General features: G+C 44.2%; 1 protein-coding gene across 1 annotated transcript in view; it reads right to left on the bottom strand.

Moving 5' to 3' along the window:
- ATP8A1 (ATPase phospholipid transporting 8A1) overlaps positions 1-23,231 on the bottom strand; it is a 541,081-nt gene that overhangs the window by 113,361 nt on the left and 404,489 nt on the right. The window contains exons 32-34 of the mRNA XM_078776729.1: positions 23,093-23,154; positions 22,914-22,970; positions 7,984-8,091 (exon numbers count right to left, since the gene is read on the bottom strand). Of these exons, the coding sequence (XP_078632855.1) occupies positions 7,984-8,091; positions 22,914-22,970; positions 23,093-23,154 (227 nt within the window). The remainder of the gene's footprint in view (positions 1-7,983; positions 8,092-22,913; positions 22,971-23,092; positions 23,155-23,231) is intronic.

The following is a 23,231-nucleotide window of genomic DNA, read 5'->3' as shown; positions in this document are numbered from 1 at the left end:
CCTTGAACCGAAAGCCGGACGGATTCAACCTGCAGGCGACCAAACCACCCGAATTCATTGCTCGGCTTTGCGAAGCCGAGTTTTAATGATGTGACGACGCACCGAGGCTCAGATAAAGCGGACTGTGATGATGATGATGATGAGGATAGTGTTTTGGACCCGAAATTAGGAAAACAAAATTTGATGATTGGTAGAACGATTGGCAGATGATTGGTAGAGTGATTGGCAAATTTTTGATTAGCTGGAATTTGGACGAGCAAAATTGGTAGTGGAAGATACCCGATGTGATGGGATGGCAACTCTGTCAACCCTCACAGCGGGGGCAAAGGAGCACTAGTTTTATGGGGTTTATGGCAGTGAAAACTAGCCCGGGAGGGTTAGGATATAATGTGTAGGGATCTAGAGAAGATGACCTTAGGTAACGTTAAGATTAGGTTGTGACAATGATACCTGTAGTGGGGACGCAGGTAGGTTAGTGTGGATGATAATGACGTGGTATGTGCTTAGTTTAAAGGGAAGACGGGGAGCACTAAGTTAGCAGGGCAACAGGTAGTTTAGATGATGCCGTGTGAGTGTTGGAGGTGTATTTAGAAGTGTATTGTGAAAAGTGTGTGAGGAAAAGGTGTGATTGCACAGGTGTGCAACTGGACAGGTGAATGGAGCAGTGCATGAGTGAGTGATAGTGATGTGAGTTGTATTGACCGAATGGTCCAGGAAGGAAGGAGGGTCCACGTGGCACCAGGTGTGATTGCACAGGTGTGCAACAACAGGTGTATGAAGAATGGTTGTGTGAAATACATGGAGTGTGGAATACATGGAGTGTGGAATATATGGAGTATTGGAATGGATGGTCGTGGAGTGAGTATGGTGGAAACTATGGAGTGGAGTGGATGGTGCGATGGTGTGAATGGGGGAAGGATGGACCCCCATCACGAATACCCGGGGAGGGTAGTGTAAGTGTTAGGTAGAGGGTATAGGTAAATTGTGGTTGGATATTGGCATCTGTGGTGCGGGTGAAAGAATGGTGTTTGGATGGGTGCATTAGTGTTGTGGAAATGGCTGGGCGTGTAGCCTGTTAGTGTGTGTAGTTGGTTTGGGCACTCCACCACTGTGAGGATGTCGGCCAGGTGAGGCCGCAGGTGGGCTCTGGGAGCCGGTAGAGTTGTTGTGGATGGGGCCCGAGGATCCGGAGGACGGACCCGGGTAGCCCAGTGCCAGAGGGCACCAAGGGGTGACAGAGCCAGGAGGGGCCTTCCCCAGTTAGATAGGTTAGGGTGAGGAGCTAGGTAAGCTCGGGTGGCAACTACAGTGGTGGAGGTGTGCAGGTGGGTAGACCTGCTGGGAGAGCTACACGACCCAGCCCAGAAATTGTGCAAGGGCACAGGGAGTTGCATCGGGGGAGTGAGACCCCAAATTGAGAAGCACCACAGTTTGGTCAATGGGAATTGGTTTTTAGAACCCATAGTGTAAGTTGGCCAATGGATTGGCAGGGAAAGACCCCGGGTAGTGTAAAGTGTGTTAATGTCATTTAGAGGATAGTTAGGATTGAAGTCTCCTTGCACCATCTACATCCACTCACCTGAGGTGACGTAACTCCACACCATGCCATGTTTTATTATTTTTATTGTGCAGATGTTTGTAATGTGAGACGCAACATGACGTGGGTGTGACATTGTGCTTTGTGTTCCATCTCTTCCTCCTTATGAGGATTGATGATGAATTTGGTGATGGCAAATTTTGGTTAGAGGGAGTGAAGACTAATTTGGTATAGGGGGAAGATGTGACGGTAGCGACGGATTTGTAAATGTGTAGATTGTTGTAAATATGGGATAAGGGCAAGGGTAGAGTAGGTGACAGGGGGTGGTGACGTACGGAAGGGACGAGCTTTTCTCACTTCGCTCTCCGTACGCATTTCGCCTTGCATTGCCTTGTTTGATGTGTACCCTTGTGACCTTACCCCTCGCTCATCTGTCTCTCCCCCCCTTTGTCTCCCACATGAGGACCTGTGCGCCACTGGGCACCGAGGGGAGCGTGCGTGAGTCCGCCATTGTGCGCCCGGAACTCCCAGAACCAGCTGTCTGCATCGATGCACCACATTATGGACCACATGTCTGTGGCCGAGCACCACTTATGGACCCCATGGGTTGGGGCATGGCCCCTCTGCTGGAACCGGCCATGAGGGCCCGAAATCTTGCTGGCGGACCTTGGCCACAGGGCACCGATGCCCCACAGGTGAACCATACATAGTCGGCCCCTGTGGGCCATAAATAAATAAAAAATGGACACGTTGGGTGCATTTTAATTCCACCAATAGGCCGCCAGCAAAGGAAGATGACAACACCAGGAAAATAATAATAGCCAGCAGAGGGAGCCGAAGAGCAAGAGACCACCTGCAGGGTTAGGGGTTGTTGTTTTTATTTTTATTCATGAACAATGATGACTGCACCGATTGGTGCTTGAGGGTGTGTTGGTGCGTTTTGGGTGCTTTCAGGGTGCATTGATGCAGAGCAGACTGTCTCCCCCCCCAGAAAGAACAATCACAGGTCCTGGGTTAGTTTTGTAAATAAAAGCAGAGTCATTGTAAATAATGCTCCCCACCGTCAGTGTATAGTTTGAAGACCATTCCGCAATTCGGTTAGCTGTGGGCGTGAGTCTGTTAGGCAGGGTGCAATGGAGCAGCGGGACATATTTATTTATGTTTTAAAACTGTCGCACTCAGGGTCAGGTTAAAAGTAGAGGGAACTACACCTACGTGTCACACTAAGTTAAAGTTATAGGCCCGGGACGTGCCTAAGAGGAGGAGGGTGCAGTGTTGCGGATATGAGGATTGTATTTTTTTTATTGTGTGTTTTATTAATATTGCTTGATTCTGGCCCCTCCTGCCTCCAGTGTTGTGTAAAGGTCAAAGGGCGTCCCATAATTAGTCCATAAAGCATGCATGTCAGCCAATCATAGATTTCCCCCTGGTTGATAGTTATATCTTTATTATGTGTATTAGGGTAAGGCCTTGTCTTCCATTAAGATGACACTCCATTGCACTGCATTAAATAAGAGTAGATCCCCTTCCTTTCACTTTCCCCTTTCATCATTGCCAAGCCTCGATTGCCAATTACATCCCCTCCAAAACCACCATTGAACATGTGCTCGGGTCGGGGAAGAAAGGCGTGCCCGCCCGTCGTCATCAAGGGCGGAGCCAGAGGGTCACGCGACCAACCAGGGCCGAGGTGAGCACACCGATGGGCGTGACCTGAAGGCCGGCGGCTTGATCGCCGGAGGCGCTATAAAAAGAGCGCGCGCAAGAAGCAAAGTGGTTGCGTTGAGTTGTCGGTGGTGAGGAGTGATTGGACCAAGAGAGAGAAAGAGTGGTTGGACCAAGAAAGAGAACATAGAGAACATCCAAGGAGAGGACATCCCGGAAAGCACAAAGCCTGCTATTCGTCGCCTTGCTCGCCAAGGTTGGACTGAGCAGTAGTTAACAGCAAGAAGCCTGTTGTAGTCCTGGCAAAGCGCGCGACGTCCACTGCAGCAGCAGCAGCAGCGGCGGCCACAGCAGCAACAACCGCCGCTTGGGGCCTGGACGGCGGTTTTGAGCAGGGCCGCGAAGGAACGGCGGCTGCTAAACACGCCGATCGTGCTGCAGGACCCCTTGGACCTTCCTCTCCCTCCACCCATCCACCTCCTGCCTTTCCATCCTTTTGTGTACGTGAGTTTGTTCTGTTTGTTTTGTCCCTGGGGATTTAATTAAGCTTGTATAAGGAATTTGCACTGTGTCTCTAATTCTTCTGTATATTATTTTATTATCTTTCCTTCTTCCTTGGTTATTTTGAGCCTGTATATAGTAGGAATAAATTTAGTAGTATTTCCAACCTTTTTGTCTTCTTCTTCTTCTTCACATCCGTGTCGCTTTTGTCTTTTCCATATTGAATAGCTGTGGCGCGATCCGGCCAACGTTCGGGGATCGGGTTAATCGGGGTAAGTGTTAGGCCGCGGTGCCATCCGCTCGGCAAACCAACATCCTTATCCGCGGGCCGTAACAATATATAGTCTAAATAACTATATATACAGTCACATGAAAAAGTAAGTACACCCCATGTAAAGTTTTGACTTTTTCAATATATTTCAACATACAGCTATTTGATCTTCATTTCAACAATATTGATAGATAAAGGTGATATAATATAACAAATATCATGAAACATTTACATTTTGTAGTCCATTGTATAATTTAAATAAACATAAATGCAAATTTCGCATGTGGAAAAAGTAAGTACATCCTTGGCTCTAATAGGTGGTATTGCCCCCTTTGGCAGAAACAACCTCAAGTAGGCGTTTCTTATAACTGTCTACCAGTCTCTGACGTCGACTGGGAGAAATTTTTGCCCACTCCTCCATGCAGAATTCTTTCAGCTGTGCGATGTTTGAGGGGTTTCTTGCATGCACAGCTCGTTTAAATCCCCCCACAACATCTCGATGGGATTTAGATCCGGGCTTTGACTTGGCCATTCCAGAACCCTCCATTTCTTTCTTTTCAGCCATTCCTTGGTGGATTTACTGGTATGTTTAGGGTCATTGTCATGTTGCAAGGTCCACCTTTGGTTGAGCTTCAACTTTCAGACAGATGGCCTCACATTATCCTCAAGCACCCTCTGGTACAATGAGGAATTCATAGTGGATTCTATGATGGTGGGCTGCCCAGGCCCTGATGCAGCAAAGCTGCCCCAAACCATAATATTTCCACCACCATGCTTTACATTTGGTATCAGGTTCTTGTGGTAAAATGCTGTCTTTGGATTTCGCCAAACATGTCTTCTGGTACTGTGGTCAAATAGCTCTACCTTTGACTCATCTGTCCAGAGCACATTGTTCCAGAAGTGCTGGTCTTTGCCTCGGTGTTCATTGGCAAACTTTAGTCTTGCCCTGATGTTCTTTCTGGACAGAAAAGGTTTCCTCCTGGCACACCTCCCATGTAGATGTTCTCTTCACCCTCTCTGTTCTCTTCACCCTCTCTTTTGCTCAAGGTCATCTGCCAGCACCTTGGAAATCAGCAAACATTATCACTTTACACAAAAAAGGTGCAAAAACAGATCCTTGCAACTACGGACCAATCAGCCTGCTCCCAATTATCAGCAAAGTCATGGAAACCATCATTGCTTCGGATATCAAATCCTTCCTCTTCTCCAATGGCTTGATCTCCGATCATCAATTTGGATTCAGACCAGGTCATTATACTCTGGACATGTTGCTTCTGCTGTCTCAACAATGGATGGAGGTCCTCAATGCCAAACAGGAAATCAGAGCTGTCTCCCTTGACATATCACGTGCCTTCGATACGGTCTGGCACCCAGCTCTGCTCACCAAACTCTCCTCCTGTGGTATCCATGGAAAGCTCCACGCATGGCTTGCGGACTTCCTCTCTGGTCGTTGTCAACGTGTGGCCCTGAATGGATTTCTCTCATCTCCCCTTCCTGTTCTGGCTGGAGTTCCCCAAGGCAGTGTTCTGGGCCCTGTGCTTTTTCTGGTCTTCATTAATGATCTCTCCGACTCTCTGGAAAATCCTCTCCATCTCTTTGCTGATGACTCCACTCTCTGCCGCTCCATACCTCATCCCTCAGATCGGCAGTCTGCAGCCTCCTCACTCTCTGCAGACCTGGACAAAATCACAGACTGGTCAAACAAGTGGAACATGTCTTTCAATCCTGACAAATCTCACACTCTTACTATGTCTCTCCGAAAAGACCGACTGGACAACCCTCCCATCTACTTTCTGAATAATCCTCTCCAAGAAGTTCTGTCACTCAAGCTTTTGGGTCTCACTATCTGCCATGATCTTTCCTGGGAAAACCACATTTCCAAGCTGGCCTCCAAAGCCAGTCACCGACTGGGCATCCTCCGTCGCGCGAAGTCCTTCCTTGGCACACCTGAGCTCCTCACCACATACAAGGCTTTCGTCCGCAGCTCAATGGAATACTGTTCCCCCCTCTGCTCCTGCTTCACACCTAGCTCGGCTTCACACTGTTGAAACAAAAGCTTTCAGAATCATTGGAATCTCCTGCGATAAAGTTAACTCCGAGGGCCTTTCACTCACTCACCGCAGGCAGGTTGATGGTCTTTCTGTCTTCTGCCGACTCCTCTCCGGCATTGCTCCCCCAGCTCTATCTGTGCTCTGTCCCCCAAATATTCCTACAGGTCGCACAAGATCTGCCAGCAACCCTCTTATGGTTAAACTGCCAAAATCAAGACTCTCTGGTCACCTTCACTCTTTCATTCCCCTTTTCTCCCGCCTCTGGAACAAACTCCCCCACTCCCTTCAATCCCACTCCTCCCTCCAGGTCTTTAAAACAGCTGTTCACCACCATCTCTTATCTTCCCCCATCCAAAACCTTGATCTTTTCTCCAACCGCTAATTCACCCCAGATCCACTTTTTTGAAATTCCAACTTCTTTCCTGGAAGTCCCTGCAGTGTCCATATGTTTTATACCTCTCCCACCCCCCCCCCCCTTCTCATGCCACCTCCCCCCAAACCCCTCTACCTCCCACAGTTCTCTTGATGTCCCTGCTCTCAAATGTGTTTGTGTCCTTCCCCCTCTCTCCCCCATCTTGTCTACCGCTCCCCTAATTTGGTGTTTTATGTGTCGGTTTGACTTTTTGTGTGATTAATGTTGGCTCTTTCACGAGCCTCGATCTTGTATCCAAAAAAAAAAAAAAAATCCTCACCAGCAATTATTTTGTGTACGCATTGTGTTTTGGATTGTGTTAGTGTGCTCGTGTGTTTGTGTTGTGTGGACAATGCATCGATGATGAAGCATTATGTTCATAAAGTGGAAAAACAGACCTTTTTGGTTTCAGTGTTTCGATTCACATTCCAATCACATGTATTCTATCGTCATACTCATGTTGCAATCATACCTACTCTGCAGATGTACTCACCTTCCAATAGTACATACTTTATCGAAGCACGCACGTTCTAAAAGTACCTACTTTATAGACGTTCTCACATATGGTTTAACTCAGGTAACGTGTAATACTGGTGACCACCTTGGTGGCGTTTGTGGCCGATGTAAGCACATTATGTGCAGACAGACAGACAAGCAAAATAACTAATGAACTAACTAACTAACAAAGAGACCCAAATACAATACCCTCTGGTGAGGGTAATTATTTGACAAGATAATCATGGCTGCAAAGTCAATTTATGGATATCATGGTACACGAGGTGCATACCACCACCCCAACCCCTCCTTATTTGTGAACATTACTAATTACTCCACCAAGGTACGTGTAATGTACAACCATTCTATTTGATGGTGATTTTTGATAAAAAGTAATTGAAGAATTTGAAAAAAGGGACACTTTTACACGAAGAAGCACAGGTGTTATTCAAAATTTAGGAACATTGTATCACAATATGGAAGGTACCACCCAGAAACGAAGCTGAAAGCACGCAACAACCAAAATAAATATATAAATAAGTAAATAGACTAAGAGGCAGGAAGGACCTGCCTCAAGGCTCCCAGTGCAGGTTAATTACATGCTCAGCGAGATTACCGGCTTCCACACAGGTAAATCCTTTTTCAGAGCTCAGGTTTTCCAAAGGACAACACCCTCGCTTGTGTTCAGGAAAAGCGGGTGCAGGCGAAGCCTCCAACGGATCAACACGGGCAAAACGAGCACAGTGACTGCCAACTGTATCAATTTTCATAACATTATCAAGTGATAGCACATATTGGTATTCCGCTCCACTTGTTATTCCTCGATTGGAATTTTTATATGTATTTAAAAACCTACCTACCTGCCAGCACCACCTTGCCCCTTCCTCACCCCGACCCTCCTCCTCCCTCACTCACCCCACCCCACCCAATCCTCAAATCACCTGATTTCACTCATGGTAAATGGTACAAAATGATTTCTGGACATCTCATCTCTACCTAGTGAGGCAAACCTTGCCTTCAATCATCCGAACCAATAAAGCATTTCCAGACTTACCTGCCCCGCCATGTCGGGAGCAAGAGGGATAACAGGCCAGAATTCCGAATATGCAAGGAAGAAGATGACCCAAAACATGACACTGCCCCACACTGCCAGGTGGGTAAACTGCACCCAAAGACAAAAAGGCAGAAAAGTTTAATTTCTTCATGCACAATTAAGCATTTACGAGAACAATACAAAGAATGACAACACAAAAGTAAAGGGTGCGAAAAAAATAAATAAATAAATAAATAAATCGAAAGTACCATGATTTGTGAAAGTGACTTGAAACATTTCAAACATGTCTATATACACAGTTCCTGCCATCAAACAAACATTGTGTTTTATCCAAAGGAAGATCTGAACTGTGGTTGGCAAAGGTGGTGGTAGGGAGGGGGTTGAGACGGAGAGGCACACGTTCCAAATTCCAGTCTTGCACACCTGGTGCAACATCAACACGAGATGAATTGTGGAACATTTCTGAAGTTGAAATTTTTAAGGAACGATCAGGCTCAAATGACAACCTTCAGACACTTTCATTTCACACATGAAAACACCATGATGTTTAGATGCCACCCACCCACCATGATGCCACCCGGTCCCATAACCTTTCAGCATGAGAGGTGACATCAACTGATAAACCCTGTCGCTCTGTCCCCGCACCCCACTCCCCCAAGGCAACACCAACCCCCTCAAACATCCGGTGGGTCAGCAGGACGCAATACAAGAAAGGGATAAGCATGTGCAATGATTAACACAATTATCGTAACACTAATCGCCTTAACAAAGTTATCAGTGAAAACAAATGAACGCAATAGCAAAACAAATCTGAAAGTTGCCCAGTTGTCGAAAGCATTTATTTTAAGGCTTTAACTTTTTATATTTATTTATTTATTTATTACCTCACAGCAGTTCAGAATTAGGAAACAATTGATTTAATCTCATTATAGGTATTTAACATTTACATGTTAAATACCTGTGAGTTAAGGCCGACAGCTCAAAAAATAAACACAAAATATAAACTCCGGGGCTCCTGGAGCAACATAAATCGGCTTTTAGGTTGTATTCATCGCAGATTAATCATAAATCAAAAGAGGTAACACTGTAATAATTTAATGAGGTCTCATCGAGAATATTGTGTTCAGTTTTGGGCAAATCTGAGGAAGGACATCTTTTCAATAGCACTCCTTCATTCCTCTTTTCTCCCGCCTCTGGAACAATCTCGCTCACTCTCTTCAATCCCACTCCTCCCTCCAAGTCTTTAAAACAGCTGTTCACCACCATCTCTTATCTTCCCCCATCCAAAACCTTGATCGTTTCTACCCACGTTAATGCACCCCAGAGCCACCTTTTTGAAATACCGATTTCTTTCCTGGAAGTTCTAGCAGTGTCCATGCGTTTTCTACCTCTCCCACCCCCCGCCCCCCACCATCCCCAAGCCCTCTCCCTCCCACAGATCTCCCGATGTCCCTGCTCTCTGCTGTTGTACTTGTGTGCTTCCGTCTCTCTCCCCATATTGTCTCCCGCTCCCTTTATTATATGTTTTTATGTGTCGTTTTTTTTTTTTGTGATTAATGTTAGCTCTTACATGAGCCTCGATCTTGTATGAATGAATGATCGTTTTAAAGCCATTTTCCCCGCTAGAGCGGGGGTTAGCCTTGCGGGCCCCATGACAATCATGGTTCCCTGTTTGAGGCAATGTTTTTATGGCCGGATGCCCTTCCTGATGCCAACCCTTAGTCGCCTCTTACGATGCGCAGGGATACGGTGTACCTATTCTAAACCGGGGTACACACCGGGATCATTCATCCCAGCAAGCTGGTACTCAATTTGCCGACCTCGGAAGGATGACAGGCTGAGTCAACCCCCCTGGTGTTAATTCAGCGATCGACCGGGATTCGAACCCAGGATCCGAGGATCCCAAGCCGGCACCCTAACCGCTAAGCCAACACCAGGCTGTATACAAACAGGATCTTGTATACAAAAAAAAAAAGTGGGTAGAGGGTAGAGCGACGAGATCAATGTCAGGGTTTGCTATGAGGGTTTGCTAAGCTATGAGGAGCGGAGACAGGACTTGATACATTAGAAGGAGACAGGACTTGATACATTAGAAAAGAGGTGATTACAAGTAGATATGATAGAGATGTTTCAGATAATGAATTGTGGAGAAGGACCAAGTGCAGAAGAGTTTTTCTTCAACAATTGACACTGATAGGACCAGGAGCCACAGCTTGAGAGGAAAGAAGAGGAGAGTTAGGATGACGTTGAAGCAGGAGTGTTTCACTCAGACTCAGAGGGTCGTTAATGCATGGAATGGTCTCCCTGGAAAGGTGGTGGCAGCAGAGACAGTGGATGGTTTAACCTAGAATTGGATAAACACACCTTGAGACAGATTGCGCAGGCCTTGTGGGCCTAATGGCATTTAAGTTGCTTATGATTCCTTGTGAAATGGTATACCAGTTGGAGAAAAACAACAACCCAAGACAACGTTTTACTTTTTATTATTTCTCTGCACGGTTGTCACAGCGATTTATAAAAATAACATAATCCTGTCAAAAACAATCTCCGATTTTCCTTTCAGAGGGGAGATCAATCAAATGCAATTACTTCCCCTTTGATATCAAATCCCAACGACATATCTGACTACAACTCCCAAGACAAGAAACTTAAACCATTAATATCTCTCTGATGAGATGGAATAGGGCAGCAGGTCCTTCTGCCAAATGTGTACGTAATAGGGAAGAATAAAAAATAACGAGAAATAAAAACGTTACTTTAACAAATGAATTAAATGATCCCAGATAAGAATGTTTATCCAAAAACAGTTATATTCGTTTCAACGGCCATTTATAGAGTTCGTCAATGAGGAACGATGAAAAAAAGAATGTAACTTTTATAAGCTTGTATGTGTTTTTTACAAAACTATAATTGCATTATTTTTCAAGGTATTCTCAAGATTTGAACATACTTTCGCCCCATCAGAATGGAAGCTGTCATGTGCCTTCAGTGGAGATTTATTTGGGGCAAGTACGAAAGACCATTTCAAATGTTTCGGGCATAACCTTGCCGTGGTGAACTGCCCGCAGCTTTTCAAATGTCTTTAGGCCAAGGTGTAATGCCAACCTTTCTTGAGAGGTGGCAGTACTGTACATACAGGTGTTGAGATGGATGCTGAGAAATAGACTGATGGATATTGGAAGCAAATGTTTCGTGTAAGAACATATACAGTGCCTATAGAAAGTCTACACCCCCTTTCAAAAATTTCACCTTTTGTTGCCTTATAGCCTGAAATTAAAATGCATTAAATCTGACTTTTTTCATCTTTATTTACACATCGTAACCCACAACTTCCAAGTGAAAAACAAATTCAACAAATTCCAGAAAAATTAAAATGGACGCCAGACTGTATTGAAAGCACGAGATATGCCCAGAGAGAGCGCCCTGATTTCATGTCGACATGGAGGGCCTCCATACATTGTTGGATGAGTAGAAGCAGCATGTCCAAGGCAGAGTAACCTGGTCTGAATCCAAATTGGTGATCTGAGATGAAGCGGTTGGGGAAAAGGAAGGATCTCACATCAAATGTGATGATAGATTCCATGACCTTGCTGATGATTGGAAGTAAGCCGATAGGTCTGTAATTGAGGAGATCAGTTTTGGCACCTTTTTATGTAGTGCAGTGATGTTGGCAGATTTCCAAGCAGATGGAAGATGACCTAGTGCAAATGACAGGGTGAAAAGGGCAGAGAGGGGATGTGGAAGACCAGCAGAGTAGGTTTTTTAGGACACGTGAGCTGATGCCACCCAATCCAGCAGTAGAGTCAAAGTCGAGGAGCAGTTGGGTATGACTGTGAAGGGTTGGTGGGTGCAGAGAGTGAGGGGTTGGGGACACCAGATTTGGAAGCAAACACAGAATTGACGCATTCAGATCTCTCATGAGCGGAATTGGTCGTGGTGTCATTTGAAGAGAGCTAGGAAGGGATGGACCTGGATCGTACACCAGAGAAAGACTTAACAAGGCACAACCTGTTTTTTGAGGAGGGAGACAAGTTTGAAAGGTCAATCTTGAGGTTGGGCAAATATTGTTTTCTGGCTGTCTTAGTTGACACACACTTGTTGCAGGCTTTTTGGAATGCAATGAGATTGCCTCTGGCTGGATCTGCCTCACAGGAAAAGAAGGCGAGTTGTTTCAGGGCAACTTCCTCATCACAGGGTTCAGTATACCATGGGTAGGAGGAAGGGTAGGCGAACTGAAGACGAGATGAGATTAATCTGTGCATACAAGGCAGCAGGTTTCTGTGGAAGAATTCCCAGGCTGACTCGATATCGAGGCAGTAGATATGGGAAACCAGTCCTGAAGAGAGATGGTTGCTTGCAGTCCCTGGCAATCTGCCCGAGTGAACTTCCAGACTTGCCGGTGTTGAGGCATTGCCAGAGAGGCTCTCTGATAGCCGGTGATGAGGCCGGTGCCGGTGAGGCCGGTGCCGGTGAGGCTGGTGCCGGTGTTGACGCTCTCTGATAATTGCCAGAGAGATGTTAACTCTTACAGGCAGATGATCAGATGAACCAATTGAAGCAGAGGAAGAGCAGCAGACATTTGTGGGGAAGTTTGTTATCACCAAGTCTTGAAGGGGAAATTTGCAATTGGGAGAAATCCAGGTGGGAAAGATTACAGATTGAGTCAGTCCCATGCAGTCACAGACGTCCTTTGCTGAAGTGCAATGACTGGTGAGACAGGAACCAACACCCAGCCAATTTGCATGGTGACAATTGAAATCACCACTTATGAGGAAAAGAGCGTTGGGATGAGTGGTTAAAAGTTGGTCCATTTTGGAGAAGAGATGTAGTCGATAGAGTCATCACTGTTTGGGGATGGTACAACACAGCGACAAACAAGAAGTGGGAGCGGAGGGGAAATTTCAACCAAAGGTAGTCCTGGGCGTTGGGAGGTTTAAGAGCAGAAAATGGAGAGTGAGAAACAGAGCTCTTGATGTACAGTGCGACTCTGCCACCAGGACAGGGTTCAAGTCAGTCAATCAATCAAGAGGAGATAATAGCCAGTGAGAGACACTAAGGGAGGAAGAATTCTGTCAAACAGATGATGTTCGGGCTGTTAGCAGCAGCCTGGATTGAGAGATCTGCCAGGTTGTAGCGGAGGCCTCGAATGCTCGAGGTCCACACAGTAAGGGAAAGGGGGTGAGGGTGAGGGATAGGTGGAAGGCTCGAGTGGTTGAGGAATGAGGGGTGACAGGGGGAGGAGGCCGGGAAGGTGTGGGCTGGAGGGGAGGATGGGACGGGGCAGGATGAGGGGGAAGCCGAGAGGGGCAGGATGGGAGGGTTGAGAGGGGGAAAGATGAAGGGAAAGTCAAGAGGGTGGCAGGACGAGCGGGTGGGTTGGGGGGAAAGCTTTTCGGGGTTGGGTGTGGGGTAAGCTTGGCTTGGAGAGGGTGGGGTGAGGGTGTATATAGGAAGAGGGGGTGGACATGAAGTGGAGGGATGCTGAAGAGGGGAACATGTGGGAGGAGTGGGGTTGTAAGGACATGAGCTTGTACGAGATGTGTGGGTGGGGGGTCTTGACACTGAGGGGTTTGACATTAAAATAATGTGATGTGGATTTGGTTGTTGTGCACAGGGAAACTCTGGAAATTGGACTTTTCAAGATACCTATGTTTAAAATTCTGAGATAAAGATCATGGGATGGGTGGAAGGAGTTATTGTTGAAGGAACGAAGAAAGGTCGTGTTGTGGGAACCGGAAGTTGGATGACAGACCAAGCACTTCGGTGAGAGACAGGTTTGTAAAATATGCCTTGTGATGGTGAAGAATAGATCATGATGAAGAAGAACACGTGGCGTGCTGATGCCAGAGAAGTAAAGGAATCGATTTCAATACATTTTCAAAAGCTTTAAAAAGAAGAAGGAAGAAACGTTTTCTTAATGAAGATAATGACAACATGATAGAGGAAAAGGAGAAAGGTGGAGGAAGTGCAGTAGAAGGCCGAATAAGAGTGTCCGAGTCAAAGAGTTATTAGGATTTTTTTTTTTTTTAAGTGATGGGGAATAGAGTAGCATTGCAAAGGTTGCAAAGGACGACTTTTTTGGAAAAAGGAAAAGAGAAGACGACCATATAACCTCAAAGCCGATACAATTGAGCTCCGGTGGGAGGTACCCGACAAAGCCAAGGCTGCATGAAAAAATAGACAAGGTACGACTCGTCACGGAAAAAAGTTTCGATGAAAATACAAACAGCACATAGACGGAAATATAACAGAAAAATACGATTTCTCAACAAAGTGTGCTTCACATGCTGACCGAAAAACTGGGAAAAAGGAAGATTTGAGCGACATGGGCTCCCGATGTGCCCACTGATCACCAGCTGGCCAAACGCGTGTTGATGGGCCAGACTCTTCTGCAGTCTTGGCAGCGTGTGGGTGGCATGTTCCAGGAGCATGCACCGTTAGTGGACGGAACATTGGTGTTTTCCTTTGATCTAGAGCTGAAGAGGCAAAGTGCTGAATGGTGGCCATTGCGGTCAACAAGAAGGAAAATCGCTCGTCAGAGCCAGGAAGCAGTAATGTGACGTGCACGATGCTGTTCCCCAATTATTGCTTTGTGCTCAATCATCCTGTACTTCAGCATCAGAATGTTAAGCGGAAAAGATAATAGTGCTGACAATTACCATGCTGCCATCTTTCGCTTGCCAAGGCAATGGACTTCAGAGTAGACATGTGGAACAGTGGAGAAGAAGCCTTTCCCCCTCTAGGTTATATCCATCCAGGTTATATCCATCCAGGTTATATCCATCCAGGTCATATCCATCCAGGTTATATCCATCCAGGTTATATCCATCCAGGTTATATCCATCCAGGTCATATCCATCCAGGTCATATCCATTCAGGTTATATCCATGCAGGTTATATCCATGCAGGTTATATCCATGCAGGTCATATCCATCCAGGTTATATCCATCCAGGTTATATCCATCCAGGTTATATCCATCCAGGTCATATCCATCCAGGTCATATCCATTCAGGTTATATCCATCCAGGTCATATCCATCCAGGTCATATCCATCCAGGTCATATCCATCCAGGTTATATCCATCCAGGTTATATCCATCCAGGTTATATCCATGCAGGTTATATCCATGCAGGTCATATCCATCCAGGTTATATCCATCCAGGTTATATCCATCCAGGTTATATCCATCCAGGTCATATCCATCCAGGTTATATCCATCCAGGTTATATCCATCCAGGTCATATCCATCCAGGTCATATCCATTCAGGTTATATCCATCCAGGTTATATCCATCCAGGTCATATCCATCCAGGTCATATCCATCCAGGTTATATCCATCCAGGTTATATCCATCCAGGTTATATCCATCCAGGTTATATCCATCCAGGTCATATCCATCCAGGTCATATCCATTCAGGTTATATCCATCCAGGTTATATCCATCCAGGTCATATCCATCCAGGTCATATCCATCCAGGTTATATCCATCCAGGTTATATCCATCCAGGTCATATCCATCCAGGTTATATCCATCCAGGTTATATCCATCCAGGTCATATCCATCCAGGTTATATCCATCCAGGTTATATCCATCCAGGTTATATCCATCCAGGTTATATCCATCCAGGTTATATCCATCCAGGTTATATCCATCCAGGTTATATCCATCCAGGTTATATCCATGCAGGTTATATCCATCCAGGTTATATCCATCCAGGTCATATCCATCCAGGTTATATCCATCCAGGTCATATCCATCCAGGTTATATCCATCCAGGTCATATCCATCCAGGTTATATCCATCCTTCTTGCTATGTGTCCAGTCAGTTCCATTTCAGCATTTCGATGACGACCAATCAATCGAATCGAATAAAAATTTTAGTCGGATCCATTGGCTTCCCTTCCATTCTCTTTGTTTTGCCAAGGCAGCATCTCTCCATGGCTCTTAATGTGGTGATCAATTTTTGCACCCACCATGTTCTTTGTGAGAGACCACCTTTCACTGCCATATATTATCATAATGGTATGAAGCATTGATTAAAAACTTTATCATACAATTTACTATGACGTTTAATTTTCCAAATGCTGTCCATACTGCTCCAGTACGTCTCTTTCCATCTTTAAAGTGATTCACTTCGAAATGTGTATATATTTTTACGAGATGGCTTCAGTAAATGTAAATACTGGTTTTTGCAATTTGGCAAGGAGGAATTTTAACTTTTATCTTCTTACAATGCATTTGAACATTTATTCCTCTATTTTCACATTTTAAGCAGTTGGAACCCTCTGAAACGAACAACTTTCATCAAATTGTGACCTATTCTGATACCTTTTTATCTTGTTAATCTATAAACACATTTTCAAGTGGTTGTGTGTTTGTTTGTGTGTCTGTGTATTTGTGCGTTATCCTTTCACGGCTGAACCGTAACACCTAGAGCTCCCAAATATTGGGTGAAGGTACTTCAGTGTAGGTGATCGCTTGTGGAAAGAGAGAGAGAGAGAGAGAGAGAGGGAGCAGTTCCGTATGGGTGGAAACTCAAAATAATAATTGTATTGACAAATTTATGAAACCTCCCAACCACCTTAAGACCGCAAAAGGTTCCAAAGAAAATTTGGCGTGGCTAGCCACAAAACTGAGGGAGAAGTTCGGGGACAGACAGACAGACATACAGACAGACAGACAGACGCACAGGTTTTTGATTATATACGTACTAGCAAAGGTTGGGCTAGCGGCTAGGGTGCCAGCTTAGGATCCCAGGATCCTGGGTTAGAATCCCGGTCGATCGCTGAATTAACACCAAGGGGGTTGACTCAGCCTGTCATCCTTCTGAGGTCGGCTAATTGAGTACCAGTTCACTGGTAATTCCCTGTTTGTCGTAAAAGGCGACAAAAAGGATTGGCGGCAGGAAGGGCATTCGGCCCTAAAACATTGCTTCAAAAAGGGGACCAAAAAACAACAACAACCACGGTGCTAGGGTCAACTAGTCAAAAAAGGCCAACCCCCGCTTTGCGGGGAAAAATGGCCTCTAAAAGGTGGTTGGTTTTTTAGCAAAGGTACCTGGCGTTGCCTCCTCACATCCCGTTTGACCCTTTCCCTCCAGACTCCAACCTCACCGCTTCCCCTCCCAACTTTCACCCCTCTCACAGCCTCCTCCACCACACCCACCTCCCTCCCTCCAAAGTCCCCCACGCCTCTTCCCCACCCCACCTCTCCCTCATATCACCCCAACCTTTCCCCTGCCTTCTCCCACCCCAACCCCTCCCTCTGGACTCGCACCTCTTCCCCACGATATGTGGTGGCTCGTGTGTTTATAAGTTACTAGGGCATGCCCGTACGTGGGTGCCCGTTCCTTGCCAAAAAAAAAAAAAAACGCTACCCGTACGCTCTACCACGCCCGTACGCCCGTACGCCCGTAAACAAAAAAAACAACGCTCTTCGCTTCCGCCCTTCGCTCTGACTGAATTGGGAGAAATAATGCGCATAAGAAATCGAGAAATTATTATTTTCTCCGGAAGAAATCGAATTACGAACCGTAATGGCGCACGCGCTCGGCTCGGCTCGCTCTCACATCGGCCACGCCTACGCAACAACGCGTTCTGTGATTGGCTGCCGGAAGTGCAGTCTTCACTGTCCGGAAGGTCGCATATCGCAGTTACGATGAATCGCAAATTAGTTTTAATTAGTTTTAAAACATAGTTGAACGCCAACATAGTTTGCCAACGTGAAATAAATGAATACGCTCTCAAATGTGCCGTCCGAGGCAGAGTCTGTTCGCCACGTTCGGCACACGTGATAGCTCGCTGCTCTCTGATTGGTTGAATCGTTTTTTGGATATAGCTCGGTAACTACTTCTCCGATTAATATGAAACCTTGAAAAGGCACATCCTCGGGTCCCCAGCAATATACCTGGCAAGTTTAAAGTATATCGGACCGGTAGTTGTCGAGAAACAGCGGTCACAGACAAACAGACATACATACATACATACATACATACATACATACAGAGATTACTGGAATTATAGATAGATGAATTGTGAGAAAATGTGAGATGCATGTGTGAGAAAAATCCTTAGTAAGGCACATCGTGGTTAAACAAGACCATAAGTCCAACAGCGGCGTAGCCGGGCTTGTTTGATACTTTAGTTGAAGGGGATAGTATGACCTGGGTGGGGATGCCAGTTAGCAAATAATGTAAGTATTAAATTATTTTGATGTACTCTGAAGTCTCTAAGCTTTCTGTCACCATGGAAGTGAAGAGATTGCATTGAGACACTGGTTTATTATATATTTTGGTCAGTTAGTCAACACTATCAAAGTGACCTCAGCACCATCCCGACACACACCACTGAGTGTGTTAGGAATGAGGTGTTTTACGACGCCCGGAGTGCAAATCCTGCCACCAACCTCCTTGAGAGAGGACCCAGTGAGTTGTTACTCATTTTGCCGACCTCGGAGGCATGACAGGCTGAGTCGAGTCAACCCCACCTGGTGTTAATTCAACAGCTGACCAGGATTCAAACTCAGGACCCAAGGATCTAACCGTTAAGCCAACACCAGGCTTAGGGTGGTTACTGGTTGGAGGCCGTCATAAAAAATGCCTCCCTCAATCAAATATTTGAAGAGTCCTTAATCAAAGTTTTAATTATATATGACCTGGGGGCATGCACCTCCCCCCACTCCCCCGCCCCCCCCCATCATATATCATTACCCTGTTGTCATAACTTCAGTTCCCCCCAATCATCAAGTGTGATAATTTGTCCCAACCAGGGATATGACACAATATAAAAACGCTCCCTAAAGGGTTTTGAAAGAAACATAACTGGCAAAGCCAAATGGCATTACATTCCACCTTTCAGAAGCGTAATTGTCGGCTATAACACGCACCCAATATGTAGGATAAATATGTGAGGGACATACATACATACGGAGAGAAAAACGCTGTAACCACATGAACCAAACATCTACACCGTAAAAAAAATCGTTTGTTTAATCACGAATTTGCCAGTTCTGGAAGCCTCTGCGAGTTTGAAGTGGAAAAAGCCCTAATGTATGGTTTGTTCACACAGCAGTTTGAACAGAAACATTTATTATTCTACGACAGTAGAAAACCTTCAGGACATGGAACGAGCATACAAAATTACATATACAGAAGGACATGGAACGAGCATACAAAATTATATATACAGTAGTGATATTTTACGAAGCAGTAGAAATATATATATAAAACTACACAGAATTAACCCACAAACAACAACAACCACAGCCACGATAACAATGGAGTGTTATTAAAAATCCTTAATTTCACGTGTTTTGCTTCATGTGTTTCATGTGTTTGTTTGTGTTTCACACTGAATGAAAAACGTAAAGGTAAAGCATGCAGAATGTGATACATGACAGGTTCAACAATATATTCGGCCTGAACGGCATAGGAATCAAAATGGCGGTGTGTGGAGTCAGCCGTACCGCAGTAATGACATCACATCACCCCTGTCATGTGATCGGATCCTCAACTCTGATTGGTGTACGTTTGAGGGGACATATTTACACACACACACACACACACATACATACATACATACATACATACATACATACATACATACATACATACATACAACCACTGTTCTAGACGGCTTTGCCCAATGGGCTACGCCGTTTAAAAAAAATGATCCTACAAAGTTTTGGCGTGATTAACGTTTCGTGGGTCGGATATGTCAAAGACATGTTAATTTCTGGCAGAATGAAAATGAAAATGGGCATATGGGGGTTGTCAGGTGTGCCGATTTCAAAAATGGTCAGAAACCAATGCTCACCAAAAAAAAAAAATTTAAATTAATAATCTGGATAATTCTTATTTTCATGACATATTTTGCAAGAACTTGGGCAGCAGAAAAGTTGCATGGAACATGTTTGCTGGTCTATTTAAACTGATCCCTGAAATAAAGTTACACATTGTATTCATAACTAGAACGGCACTCAGTAGAGAGCATACCTCCGCCTGATAGGCCATATCACTCAATGGTGAAGAATCACTAAAAATTATACGAGCTGGATCCGGTCCGGATCTTCACCAAAATTGATTCGATTCTTCTTTGTCACACCCACACAACCTGTCCAACAAGTTTCGGCCAAATCCATCCATAACTTTTTGAGATATCCTGCTATGTATCGTTTTTGGCCCAATCTCCCAATGGTGAAGAATCACTGAAAAAAAATTCTACTAGCCGGATCCGAATCCGGATCTTCACCAAAATCGAATGATTTCGGCCTTGTCACATACGCTACCTCTCTGCCAAATTTTGTCCGAATCCGTCCACAAATTTTTGAAATATCTTGTTCACAAACGGACAAATGGACAGACAGGGGTGAAAACATAACCCCCATCCACCTTTGGTGGCGGAGGTATCTAAAAATGTTAAACAATACGTTTATTAAATATTCTGGTTAGGATAAATAACACACGTAAATCAGATGAAATGCAATAGCATTTTAAAATACCCAAAAATATTCTTAGATATTCCAGAGGTATTATGGAATATAGACTTTGTGATTTTACCTAAATTTCCATTTGAGGTAAAATATTTTAAGGAGGTGCATAACGTGTGGATTCGGTTTCAATATAAGCATGTGCAGTAACTAATGCAGTGTACTTATGTATTCCAACAAATTACACATAAAGTCCACTTTTAAGATAAAATTATTTAAGTGTGCAATATCAAAAATAAATTGGGTCAGTGTAGTTGCAAAACAGACATGGTACTCATAAAATTTTATAAAAACATGTATTCAAATAATATGACAAAATGTGCTAAAAATATATTCAGCGGTATATTTACTCCCACTAAGGAGTAACGCATTCGATCGTGTCCGTCCGTGTGTGTGTGTGTGTGTTCGTATGTTCGTGTGTTTGTGAACAGGATATCTGGAAAAGTTCTGAACGGATTTGGATGAAAGTTGGTGGGATGATTGCACTTGGGATAAGGAAAAATTGATTAGTTTTTGGTGAAGCTCAGGATATTATTCCGGATCCAGGAATTTTTTTTGGGAATTTTTTTGGGAAAGATTTTTTCCGTTTTACTGCATTAAAGCTTTTATTCTTATTCTTAAATGATGTTTTTCTCCTCTAATTCCGAGATATATCAAAATAAATTATCTGACAGTTAGGGCTTACTTTCTTTTTCATTTATTGTTTTGGGGAGGGGGGATGTTAAACAAAACGTATTATTCCAACTAAACCCACGGCGGGAGTATGCGCTCTACTGAGTGGCGTTCTAGTTCAGGACTTGTTTCCGAACCTTTTTGAAATCTACATGTTTTAAATGACACGTATGCAAATCTTCATGCTTTCTGCCATAGGTGAACATCTTGTTCCATTTTTGTCGCATATCTGCTCCACTACTTGGGATCTAAGAGGAAATAGGCAGCTATTACCAAGCAGCTTGGAGAGCGCTCGCCAAGTGGCTTAAGCACTCAAGCAGGCATGCCAACAAAACGGTTTATAAAGAACAGCTGGCTTGGCAGGCGATTGGCGAAGTATACAGCGAAGACCAGGCATTTGATGATGAGCACTTTATCGCAATTGTTTTCGTTTAACTCAATTAAGTTACACATTAGGCAATCCTTTCTTCACTCAAAATAATTCTCTGAAGAGTAGAAAATGTTTAGTTTAATACTTTGCCAATTGTAAATATGGAGGAAGGATCATAGTCTTGCTTGCTTGAAGTGAGTGAGTATGTAAATACACTGAGTTATAAGGATCGGTAATTTCTTTAAATGTTCAGATTTCAACAGTTATTTAGTCCACCAGCTCCAATCCTCAAAACTGAAGACATATTTTGATTATATACTTTAATTAGTCCATGAGAAGTCATCGTAGAAAATAACCAAGGTTTTTTGAGTCGGCCGAAACAACATGGCGGATTAAGACCTATGTGAGGTGAACTTGGGCTGACCAAAGGGAAACTTGTTTTTTGGTTTTAATTTAATAAGCCCGTTAGTTATCTTCCATAGGGGTGTTGAACTTTCCTAAAATACCCAGTTTTCACTCATGTACTCCCTTGGAGTTCCCTTAAAATGCATGAAAGTTTTGGGCCACCAAGTTTCATGGTTTTGGAATTATGGAGGACACATGGGGACACGGACACACACGGACACACACACACACACACACACACACACACACACACACACACACACACACACACACACACACACACACACACACACACACACACTCTGGTATGAGTGCTTGTGAGTGGACCGAGTTTCAGGAGGTGGACAGAGTCCTCTCAGGACTCAAAGGATCCACCTCCGTTTTCGTGAGGGATCACAGTTCATGGACCAAGCTGTTTAATTTTTGTTGTTCTTACAGTTTTGTTCCGATTGCTCTTTTCAGGATTGTCACCAAACAACAGACTGCCTCCAGTTGTATTTCGTTTGTGGTACCATTTCCGGGGATAGTTTTTGAAATCTCAGCGAGGTTCTCCTTTATCATTCCTGCTGTTCCAGTTATCACTGGTACAATTTTGACGTTCTTCACTTTGACATTATGGGGTATTATGTGTAGATCAGTGACAAAATAAATTCATTTTAATCCATTTTAAGTTCAGGTTGTAACAACAAAATGTGTAGAAAGTCAAGGAGGTGTGATTAGTTTTTGAAGGCACTGTAGGGTGCCCTCGGATATTTGCTTGCAGTCTGCAAGTATGCACCACGAGTACATATTACATCCCTCTCTTTCTTGTGTTCAAACTTGTGTATATATATACAGTATATACATACATGTTGTATATATATACATACATACATACATATATATATATATACATGTATATATGGAACTATAAAAGTGTTTTATAATTAATAGACAAGGTACACACAAATACCAAATGAGAACTGGTGATGGTTTATGCACAACAACATACTTACTCGGGTCCAAGCCGACGTAATTAGTCCAGCTTTGAGGCACACTGTGACGACCACATACTGTGAGGAAAACAAAAACAAAATTAAAAGCATGGACCAATTAGGTTAGGCTTGAATTTGTCACTCATCATCAACAAAAATCAAAACTGAAGGCCAGGACGGATTTTTGCCCGACAACCCACCGTGTACACCATGTTTCCAAGGAAGACATTGTCGCCAACTTTACCAGAAGCAAAAACAATGTCTGTGAAGAAAAATGCAGATGAAACGAAAAATTTTATGTTCAAATTTGTACTTTGTAATGAAAAAAAACAAAAACAA

Source organism: Myxine glutinosa, chromosome 4 (assembly GCF_964187855.1).
Source record: "Myxine glutinosa chromosome 4, kmMyxGlut1.1, whole genome shotgun sequence".
In the NCBI taxonomy this organism is placed as follows: domain Eukaryota; kingdom Metazoa; phylum Chordata; class Myxini; order Myxiniformes; family Myxinidae; genus Myxine; species Myxine glutinosa.
The sequence above is the reverse complement of the archived record's forward strand: the minus strand, read 5'-3'. Positions and strand labels throughout refer to the sequence as shown.